Here is a 12,018-nt window from a genome sequence, read left to right on the forward strand (position 1 = left end):
CAGACCGCGCGTATCTCATATCTTGCGCAATGAAGCCCGCGAATGTCCTTGTAACTCGCTTCAACTTTTCCGAACTTTATTAAAGATTATTTCTCGTAAGGTTCAAATGGTGTCGTGTGTGTGTGAGAGAGAGAGAGAGACAGAGGAATTAGAAGCAAGCAGAATAGAATATAGTTGTTTATAAAGCACGCGCGTCGTACACGTCTGTGTTTAAAACTAAGCTCAGACATATACAATACAGAATCGTTGGAGAGAATCTATAACACAATATCACATAAATTAAACATAAACTGTTATTTCCTGTAGCCAGGTCTATATGTGTCGCGTGCCACGTTGATGCTTCATCTGCAATACAGACAGGTTTACTCTCGCGTGTCACGTGACCAGACTATAATCGCAGCTTTGCGGTTTAAAAAATCGCATTTCATCACATCGCGATATTATCGCAAATGCAATTAATCGTTCAGCCCTAGATAAGACATTAGCCTACATTATTGTGGCAGATAAGTAAAACCACAAATAGACATTACAAAAAAAAGTGCATTTGAATAGTCACCTGAATAGTCAATATATTGTTTGTTTTTTTCTAAATAAAAATGTATTATTAAATTATCATTGAACATATTGATTCTTTCCAGCATACTTGTAAAAAATAAAAAAATAAAATACTGAATCTGAATTTTTTTACTGCATAAAAAAAAAAAAAAAGAAAAAAGAAAAAGTATTTGGAACCTGTTTGACTCTTCATCATCTTTGGATCTTCATATTGTAAAAGAACAACCCACCCAGATGTATTACGCAACAAAATTCACTGCTTTAGCCTGCCGAAGCCTTCATTTATTGGATTTTTCAGTTGAAAAATCTTTTTTTTTTTCATCTCGCCATCACCTGCTCTAATGACGACGAGACCCTGAAGTCAGTTATCTGGATCGGCGCTAACTTCCACAAACCAGTAGACCTCCCAGACACCACAGGACTTGACTGGATGGAGGCCATCATCAGATGTCTGGAGAGCATCTATCCCCGATCCAGAACACAGCCAGAGCCCAGCCCACCACCACCACCCTCAACCACGGAGACTTCGCATGAGCCCCCCGCAGATGGAGAGCGACTGCCCGCTGCAATGAGTGAGCCAGATCCCGAGGATCATACATCCCGCGACAGCAGCAACAGAGGGAATACAGGTGGATTTGGACACGGGGGACTGGCTGATGGATCTGTTCTGAATCATCATTGCTGTTTCAAAACATCACTGAAACTTGTATGGACTGTGAAATATCTGTTTAATCGAAATCGCTGTTTCGAGACAACCCTATGAACTGTAATTTATCTGTTTGTCCTGAATCGTCGCTGTTTCAAGACCGCACTGAGACTGTTTAGTTGACCTTTTGGGAATTGGAATTACCGTTCTTGATCCCCTCAAGCTTACCCCGTCATCTTCACCTCTAAGCTTACCCAGTCCTTCAGCCCCGCCTCTGCTGGATGCCTGCAGCCCTTCGTCTTCCCCGGGAATGCCTTGCTGTGCTGTGAAGCCGCAGGCCTTGCAACCGCCAGACTCACCCGAGAGAGAAGATTCTGTGGCTCCACCTCCAGCCTCTGATCCTTTCGCTCCACCTCGGCCAGTCGACCTGTCGGATTCGCTTTGGCTCCTCCAGCCCTCGGCTCCACCAAAGACCCTCGACTTTGTGGCCCCACCGGGTTCCCTCGTCCCACCGGCTCCCCCTTGGTCAGTCGTCACTCTACTTCAGCCACGGACCTCCAACTGCACTCAGTCCCTCCAACCCTACGGCTACAGCGGAACCTGTAGCCGTAGGGTTACATTCTTCTAACTCCTTCCCTCCAGCTCCGCCTCTGTCCTTAGTCCCACCGGCTCAGCCTCAGTCCTCGGACACTCTGGCTCCACTTCGAGCGCTCATCGCCGCACCCTCGCCTTGGTCTCCAGAGCCAGCGGTGTCACTCAAGCCAATCAGCTCTTTGTCTGCGCCCGGGGATCCCTGACATCGTCTCCATCTCCGTCGGTCCTCACCCGGATGTCGGAGGTCACCTTTACACTGTGGCACCTCCCGCAGTCGACTCCGCTGTGGGCTGTCAAACCATCTCGGTCACCAGGCAACTACCATCATCGCCTCCAGGGTCTCATCCGTCTCCTCTCACCAGCCCATCGCCATCTACTCGTCCACCTCTTAAGCCCCCACCGTTTCTCCCTCACCTCTTCAGTTTTGGCCTGAGGTCGCACCTTCTCGGAGGGGGTTTAATGTGTCCGTTCAGTTTTCATTCTCTTGGACTTTTAGTTTGCTTATTTCCTGTTGTCCTTGTTTCCCACCACTTGTTTGTTACCATGGATATTCATTTAATCATCACATCTATTCATATTTTTCCTCAGTTGTTGGTCGGTTGTTGTTTGTGTCTAGAGCAAACTGTTGCACATGCTGAAATATTCTGGGTTTATTTTATCATTAAATCACTTAGTAGTTGGAACCTGTCTTACTCTTCATCATCTTTGTAACACATGTACTTTGTTTGGAAACATTACTATTTTTAATGTTTTTGAAAGAAGTCTCTTATGCTCATCAAGCCTGCAGTTAAAAAACAAAACAAAAAACAGTAATATTATGAAATATTATTACAATTTAAAATAATGGTTCTCTTTTTTAATATATTTTAAAATGTAATTTATTTTTGTGATGCAAAGCTGAATTTTCATCAGCAAGTACTCCAGTCTTCGGTGTCTTATGATCCTTCCGAAATCATTCTAATATGATGATTTGATACTCAGTTATTATCAATGATGGAAACAGTTGTGCTGTTTAATATATTTTTTTGGAATACTTTTTTCAGGATTCATTGATGAGTAAAACGTTAACAGCATTTATTCATTAAAACAGCATTTATTCAAAATAAAAACATTTCTAACAATATAAATCGTTACCATCACCTTTTATCAATTTAACGCATCCTTGTTGAATTAAAGTACTAATTTCTTTAAAAAAAAAAAAGTTATTGTTCCCAAACTTTTGAACGGTAGTGTATATTGTTACAAAAGATTTCTATTCTAAATAAATACAGTTCTTTTTAACTTTTTATTCATCAAATAATCCTGAAAAAAGTATCTCAGGTTATAAAAAAAATATTAAGCAGCACAACTGTTTCCAACATTGATCATAAATCAGCATATTAGACTGATTTCTGAAGGATCATAAGACACCAAAGACTGGAGTACTTGCTGATGAAAATTCAGCTTTGCATCACAAAAATAAATTACATTTTAAAGTATATTAAAAAAGAGAACCATTATTTTAAATTGTAATAATATTTCATAATATTACTGTTTTTTTTTTTGTTTTGTTTTTTTAACTGCAGGCTTGATGAACATAAGAGACTTCTTTCAAAAACATTAAAAATAGTTCCCATCCCATATATATATACACACAAATAAATATAATAATGAAATTGGATGAATTATATAATGGATGAATTATATAAAAAAAATAATTATATCAAGTTTTTAATATATGGTATTATAATCATATTTTGGAATCGTACATGGGAATTTAAGTACAGAAGGCATAATTGCAATTTTTATTGCATTGTTAGAATTTTTTTTTTTTATATATATATAATCATATAACTTTATACATTTATAAATATAATTATTTAAAAAAAAAAAAATTGTACACAACTGTTTTCAACATTGATAATAATAATGAATGTTTCTTGAGCATCAAATCATCATATTAGAATGATTTCTGAAGGATCATGTGACACTGAAGACTGGAGTAATGATGCTGAAAATGCAGCTTTGATCACAGAAATAAATTACAGTTTAAAATATATTAAAATAGAAAACAGTCATTTTAAATTGTCATAATATTTCACAATATTACTGTAATATTTATTTATTGTTTTTTTTATCAAATAAATGCAGCCTTGGTGAGCAGAAGATACTTCTTTTAAAAACATTTAAAAATCTTACTGACCCCAAACTTTTAAACGGTAGTGTATATTCTGATTATTTTTATTGTTATTTTTGAATAATTAAAACACACTAAAATAATATATTAAATGTACAGTCGTATTAAAAGCGCAAACACAATCTGTTGATTGTGATAAATGAGTGACTCAGTCCTGCTGCTGTTGATGCAGCAGCATGTGTGTGTGTGTGTGTGTGTGTGTGTGTGTGTGTGTGTGTGTGTGTGTGTGTGTGTGTGTGTGTGTGTGTGTGTGTGTGTGTGTTTGTGTAAGTGTGTGAAACTGAGATTCTGTTACAGCCATAACTATCTTCACTCTCTTGTCCTTTCTCTTTTTCATTGCTGTCAATAAAACCTGCTGCCTTCCCAGGCAAAAGAAAAGCAGTCACCACAGCAACCGCCCTCCATTACAAACACACACACACACACACACACACACACATCTCTGGGACAGAAGAGGAAGTGAACGCTTGATGACTGGTGAAGAAAAGGGGCTTTCAAGACCCCCTGCCTTAGACATATGGGCCGGCTCCCACCACAGGAGGCAGAAGAGATGGAAGGAAAGCAAAAGTCAGAGACTGAAAGGGATTGAGCAATAGATGGATAGATAGTTTGGGGAGAAAAAAAAGAGAAAGCGTGAAACAGGGAGGATTACGCATGCATTACAGAGTGTGACTGTGAGAGAAGCCTAGAAAGTGAAAGAATGATACAGTGATATGACGTGGACCAGTGACCATGCTCAGTAACATCCATCTGCCACACGACGTCCTCAGATTCATCTTGAAAGGTACGTTACACAAGCCATAAACTACAAACAAATGTATACATGCATGCCTAAACTAAGAAAAGTGATGGAATGGCAAACCTTTAAGGTATATGTCATTACTGTATTTTTTCCCTCATGTTTTTTTTTAAAAGTAAAACAAAAGGCAATTATTTTTGAAGAGCCTTCATGCATCTTTTTTCCCCATACAGCAACAGTTCATAGTAACTGACCACGTCTGTAGAGTTCCAAAAAGAACAAACACTATCATAAAAGCATTCAACATGACTTGCATTATTTGTTAACACTTTTGAAGCTGTACACTAGCTTTGTGTGAGAAACAGATGAAAATTTTGATTGTTAATCACTTTAATAATCTTGATTTTGCCAATGATTTGAAAACTCATTTCCCTTTCGAAGTGGAACTTCAACACTGCATCAATCCAATCCAATCCAATGGCATTAAAATTAAAAAGTTTGTTTTTCTCATACGAAATAACAACAGATTAGTATAGACAAAATTCATGAATGATTCATTCTTTTCAGTTAGTCCTTGTTTAATGAACTCAAATCAGAATGAACAATTCATTTGTGAATCAGTCTGTCGGGTCAAAGTAATAGATTCAACAACTCACTCTCTCAATGATACAATGAGAGCTTTTCTCAAGCTAGCACCTCACTGAATCTGTCTTCCGGTCATGTTCGAATCAACGAGTCAAGAACGGTTGAGTAATAACATCCTCAGAGCTCGAGTGCTTAAGGAATTGACATGTTGAAATGGCTCCAAAGATCCTCAAATTGAACTTTTATTGGAAAGAACAGCTGCACAGGATTGAACCAATAACTACCAGCATCTTTCACTGAAATCAATTCGACACAAAGTCAAACTCCTTCCCTGTGATGTCCATGAATTTCCTTCAGGTATTCTCGAAGGCGATTCAGCCTCAAAGGTTCACACAATACAAAGAGAATCATAGCCAAGTCACAAAACTGATACATTGCACTGAACCTGAAACTCAAAACTATGTTAAGAATTTCAATTTATAATCCATTTTATTCCAATTGGTCCAAAAGTCTTTTCAAATCTTCCATTCTCTCTGTAAAACCATAGCAGCACTTAACTTAACTACCTCCATACAAGTTTCTACAGCAAAAGAAAAAGTGAAACTCGTCTGGACAAGTATATACATTTAAAAAAATGCAATAATTACAAATAATTGTATTTAAATTTTCATTTATTTGTATAATAATTTGAATTTATTTTATTTTTATTTTAATATATTATATAATCATTTTTCTAAAATTATTATTAAAAAGTGAAACTTTTTTTTTTGCTTCTTCCAAATATTTTCTCTCTCTAAAACCTTAGCAGCATTTAATTGACTACCTTCATAAAAGTTTTTTTTCAATAAATAATAAAAATAATAAAATAATTTTTATAATAATTAGTATTTATTTTAATTTTTCTCTTATTATAAAATAATTATATTAATAAAATGATATAAAATATGTTGATTATTATTTTTTATTATTTCACTTGGTCAAAACGTGCTACTTTTTGCTCTTTCCAAATCTTCGTTTCTCTCTCTAAAACCTTAGTAACTCTTAACTTGACTTCCTTCGTAAAAGTTTCTACAACAAAGGACAAAGCGAAACCCACCTGGACATGTTATATTTTACAGTGGAGTTTAAAAAATAAACTAAATTAAAAGAAAAAAGTTATCACCCACGAGCAGGGGAACCTCAGGTATAGGCAAGTCTCAGATGTTGCCCGCTATAAGTGCCCTATCCGCTGTGGCCAAGCGCGCTAACTAATTGGCCACATCACTAATGCGAGCTATCACCGCTGTCATACACCTGTGACCAATGGGACTTTATCTGAAGTGCAGCACAAGGGATTCTCCACCACACTGCAGAGAAACTCCATGGCTCATTAGTACCCTGAATGTGGCTATAGTGACAGGCTTAGGTTTGCCACCGAGTGTCACCTTTTCAGTGCGTGCGCAGCCATTAGCGGCCCTGGTTGAGCGATCTGTCATGGCTAAAGTTGTCCCGTGTGCTTCTTTTCACCATTTGCACCCCCCTCCTTGCGTGGTGGTAAAAGATTGGTTTGCTTACTCTGCACATTGAGCCAAGCTGTGCGGGACACAATGGCACGGCTGCTTACGGACCGCCCCACTTGGCACTCGTAGTTGCCGTCGTCTTCCAAACTCACGTTGAAAATCTGAAGATGGTACTGGCCTGTAAGAGAAAGTAGACAGAGCAGAAAATACGAGGCATAAAGAAATGAAAATGAGAGAAATATAACGTTTCAATGACTTCTTGTTCACACGGAAAATTGATCGGAATAGAGACTTGACAATATAGAATGAATATTCAGAGACTTATTAAGCTCTACTGGTATCATTTGTAATGCTGTTCAACCAGTCATTCAGTTTGGAGAATGGGCTGAATGTACACCGGTTTCAAAAGTGCAGACATAATACTTGGAAGTCAACTTGAAATTAAAATTGACCCCATCTATCTCATGGCCAAACTCATTTGATTTAATAAAATGTGGGAAGAACCAATATAGTAAGATTAGTGAAGATCCCAGCATCTAAGGGTTAGTTCTCTTTAATTCCAAATGCACTACTAAGCATGGCAGGGGAAACATAATGGTATCGGGGACGCATGTCTACTGCGGGTGTTTGTAGGATCTACAAAATTGCTGGAACTTTGAAAATGGACCAATATTTGTGAATCCTGCCGAACACAGTGTAGCCGAGTATGGAGAATCTGTTTGGAGATCAAATATGTATTTTTCCAAGATAATAACGATCCCAAACACACAGTAAACGCACAATGAAAGTGATCAGGCTGAGCATTTTGAAGTCTTCAAATGGCCTCCTCAGTCCCCTGACCTTGAAGCCATTGAAAACTCTTGGGAAATTATAAACCTGAATTGTGATAAATCATACAGGTCTTCCAATGAAGCTCAACTTTGGGAAGAACTTAAGGAGAGTTGGAAAGAAGTTAAGCATGACACATGCGCAAAGTTTAGTAAGTCAATACCCAGGAAGAATGGCTGCCATAATCAAAAACAAGGGGAGAACCAATACAATATTAATAACTGATTACATTGTAGTCAATGAATGCTTTGTTTCCTGAGTTTGCCTTTCTTGCCAAATAATTTTGCCATTTTAATACCTCAACCAAGTTTAGTGCATTTTTTTCCAAATATAATATAGTCCTCATATTTTGATTGTTTAATAGAACCTGAAGTGTCATGAAAAGTAAATATTTAGCAAATATCCCCTACAGACACCACTTTTGGCCACTACTGTATTTGAAAAATAATTTATTGTAAAGGTATTTACTGTCCCTTTTGATCAATTCAATGAATCCTTGCTGAATAAAAGTATTAATTTATTTCCACAAAAGAAACCCATCTCAGAATACAATTTTTCTTGTTGTTGTTGTTTTCTGCAAACATACAGTTTAATTTAACTCAGAATATTACTTGAACGTATGCGCTGATTGATGTCTAGGGTTTTTCAAGAGTTCCCACCATTAAGAAGAATTTGGAGATTTGGCATGTTCAAATGCTTCTTGAAATCCACTTATAATTAGCTAGAAACAAATCAGAGTAAAGAAATTACAATTGTCAAATGGCAGTGCTAAATTTGTATGCAATCTCAAATTAACGGTCCCAATTAGCTATGAACACTGTGGAGAGAAGAACGTGATTCATTCTGTTTGATGCAGCCCTTCAACATCATTCCTTTGTGTGCAAGATGCTTGTTATTTACTAGCAGAATATTGTGCCACCAAGGGGTTGTTTGTTCAACTACCATTCTGCCAGGATTAATGGCTGCTCCGGCAAAGTTTATGCAAGCTGTTCGAGCTTTGAACATTTTTCTTTTGCTCCTTTTTCCTTTTCTCCTCCCCTCTGAAGAAAACCAACATGCAGAAAATAGTATCCTGATATGACAACTTCCACGGCTGAAAAAAGGAGGTGTCAGCCAGGATGGCAGGATAATTAACACCAACCAGCAGCAATTTTCAGATCTATGTGATCATAGAAGGAAAGGAAACCACTTTCAGATCATTAATGATTTTCCACTCTCTTGAAATTGCACTCGGAACACGCTGCCGCGTGTTGCAGTTCAGGGTGTTTGCGAGCATGTGTTTCAAGAAGTCCAATAATTATGCCTCTGACAACCAATACGAAACACCGACAGGGACTCTGACCCGTTCTCTCACTCATTTCCTTTTGCAATGTATAACCTACCGTTTGTCACGCCGTTTGCGTGAACTCATGTGGATACGCGGCTGCGTATCAGTAGATTAAGGTTGGCAGGGTTAACATTAAAGATGCTTTCAGCGTGTCTTTTTATGATATCATTTGTCCCTTACATGGCACTCTTTATCCGTCATGCTATCAATGCCTGGCGGCACAAGCGGCATTGAAGAGCGTAAGCATTTTTTAAGCATTTGTACATGCATTTGGAACAAACTGCCTCTCTCTTGATATGCCGGATAGCAGCTTTTGTCCTCTATAAAGAGAAGCATATGCTCTGGACTTTTAATTGGCTTTTTTATATACGAAAAGCACACTGGCCAAGCATCATAGGTTATTCAGTGTCTCAGCCCACCTCAATTTACTCTCAATGTACATTAAAAATAGGAGTAATTCAGGGATGATTTTATCTTTATTTATTTTTTATTTGTAAGGGAATTGGGGTGGGGCTGGGGAGGGCTGGGGTATTGCAGTCCTCTCTCTCTCTAATACAAAAAAAAAAGAGCTAATTTCTTAAATCTGTCTCCGGTGCTTAAATTAGAACCCCTTTGATAGCATCTCGCTAAGCTGTTTTAAGAGAGCTGAGTGCATTTTGATGAGGAAGGCTGCATCTAAACTAGAAATTGAGACTGAGGCATCTATAGCCCACTGCAGATTATGAGCAAAACATTTTCTAATGATTCATGCTAATAATCTTTCACGTCGAAATAAAAAACCTGATTTATAATTTCCCAAACACTCCAGTGCATTTACCTAAGACAATAATGTATTAATGATAATCTCACAAAATCTGTCAAGAGCATTATGGGTCATATTTCACTCCAAAATCAAGAAATAAAAAAGAAGGTGTGTCCAAATTTGCATACTTTGCTGTGTACTATTCTATGATGTTTTTAGAAAAAAGTACACTTTAAACGGATGATGCAATTGACTGAAAAAATGAAGTGTGGAATGTTGGACACTTCATGCACTCAACTGTCGCACCTTTAATTACGTAGTGGAGGGGGAGGGGCTATCAGACTCTGACGTTGAATGACAAAATAAAATAAATAATAATAATAATAATAATAAAACCTTATCAAGTTCATACACTGGCTGAGTACATAGTGTATAGTGCATTAAAAGTAATGCATAACAATATTGTGTTACTTCCTAAAAGAGTAACTAATTACGTTACAGTTACTTTTTATGGAAAGTAATGAGTTATGTTACTTTTGCATTACTTTTTCTCTTCTAGGCTGGGCTTATTTGTAATAATAGCCTATTTTGTGTAATTAAAAATTTAATCATTGCAGGTTTGCGTAATATTCTGATTTTGCATTTATTATTATTATTTTATTGATTTTGTGGAATACTGAATCTGTCTTTATGCCAGTGAGATGAGTAAATGTTCACATTTAGTTTAGAGCTACAATAATCATTATGTTCACACACAACGCCTCTGCACTTACTCACGATTTATCTCAACATGAGGACAGGAGAGCTGCCAGTCAATACATGAGAAAACAAAGTAAGTTGCATCACTTATTTTAAAAAAGTAACTTAAATATTTTGTTGTTCATTTAAAAAGTAATGCATTGCTAGTTACTTGAAAAAAGTAATCTGACTACGTAACTTACGATACTTGTAAAGCGTTACCCCCAAAAATATTACACATGAAATATATATATGAAATGTAATGAAATATTCAAATGTATACATTTGATTTATTTATCTATTTATTTATTTTGGGATGAAATGTGACTCGGCCAGGTTTTGTGAGATTTAAGCCCAATTTTTTGTGTCCGAACGGATGGTGCGTGTACAACAGCGCATGTGCGAGTGACTTGAGCCACTAGATGTGTGTCTTTCTGCACTCACTAAGGAGTATAGTCACTAAATAAATAAATAAGCAAGCAAGTAAGTAAATAAATAAATAAATAAATACTTTCTCTGCTTTAGCCAAGTTTATTAAATGTGCTGTAACATTTTCTACTCTAGCTGATTTGAGAACAGTTTCACATTATTGTACTCTTAGGGGACAGTTGCTCACTCATGCACATCTAACAACATGTCAGCAAACATTTCAACAACTCGTAGACGTTTGTTTTTAATCACCGCATGTCATTCTTTCCATCCCTCCGAGTTCTCACCTTTCTTCTGGTCTCCTGTCATGCTGTAGCGTGGGTAGCCAGGCAGTGATCTCTGAGGTCCCAGGAGCAGCCCATCTTTAACCCACTGCACGGCCCCTGAGGCCCTCAGCACTTCACACTTCAGCAGAGATGTGGCCCCCGCCCTGACCGTCACATTACGTGGCTCTGTCTTGAATGCCTGCTGCCCACACACACCTACAAAAAAGAAAAAAGAAAGACAACAGAAGAAAATGGGCGGGTTGATGCGAGTCAAGGTTAGGATGGTGAAATCTTTCATTTCCGACACAAGCTTCTATTGCTGAAAGATGAAAACATATTTGCAGGGACTGACTAACTAAACTAACTTACAGTTCCCTGTTCATTAGACTGACAGTAGTTCAGGGGTTATTTGGACAATTTCATTGTAATGAATTGGTCCTTTCTCTTAAAAGTACACTGGAAAGTCTGATTCATGTTAGTGAATTGGTTCGATCTAATATGTAGTGCTGAAAGGACCAATTCATTTCAGTGAATCGATTAATCCTAACTGATTCTTTCACTCATACATATAATTGGTTATATTTAATCTGGGTTAAATAAGCAGATTCCAAAAAATAAGTAGTTCTAATTGGATTAAATTATGTTTTAAAATACTCATAATCAGACTACAGTTATTTTTTGCATGATAACAGATTGTTCACACAATGTCAGTAAATTGTTCCTAATTTATTTATTCTTTTTTTAAATACACAAATTCATGTAATTTCATATTTACATGTACATTTTCACGGTTCTCTGATGTCAGTTAATGGTCACATGCAGGTACAATATTTAATCTTTTTTTTAGTATGTTTTTGTTTTGTTTTGTTTTTATTTATTTATTTTAGTTTTACA

General features: G+C 37.0%; 1 protein-coding gene across 6 annotated transcripts in view; it reads right to left on the bottom strand.

Moving 5' to 3' along the window:
• nphs1 (NPHS1 adhesion molecule, nephrin) overlaps positions 1-12,018 on the bottom strand; it is a 108,845-nt gene that overhangs the window by 76,015 nt on the left and 20,812 nt on the right. For all 6 annotated transcript variants that reach the window (XR_014208526.1, XM_082179100.1, XM_082179099.1 and 3 more), the window contains 2 exons: positions 11,146-11,340; positions 6,850-6,972 (listed from right to left, as the gene is read on the bottom strand). Coding sequence is in view for 5 of the 6 variants with exons in the window: in XM_082179100.1 (XP_082035226.1) it covers positions 6,850-6,972; positions 11,146-11,340 (318 nt within the window). In the remaining variant the exon portion in view is untranslated. The remainder of the gene's footprint in view (positions 1-6,849; positions 6,973-11,145; positions 11,341-12,018) is intronic.

This window comes from Leuciscus leuciscus (genome assembly GCF_965113295.1).
Source record: "Leuciscus leuciscus genome assembly, chromosome: 9".
In the NCBI taxonomy this organism is placed as follows: Eukaryota; Metazoa; Chordata; class Actinopteri; order Cypriniformes; family Leuciscidae; genus Leuciscus; species Leuciscus leuciscus.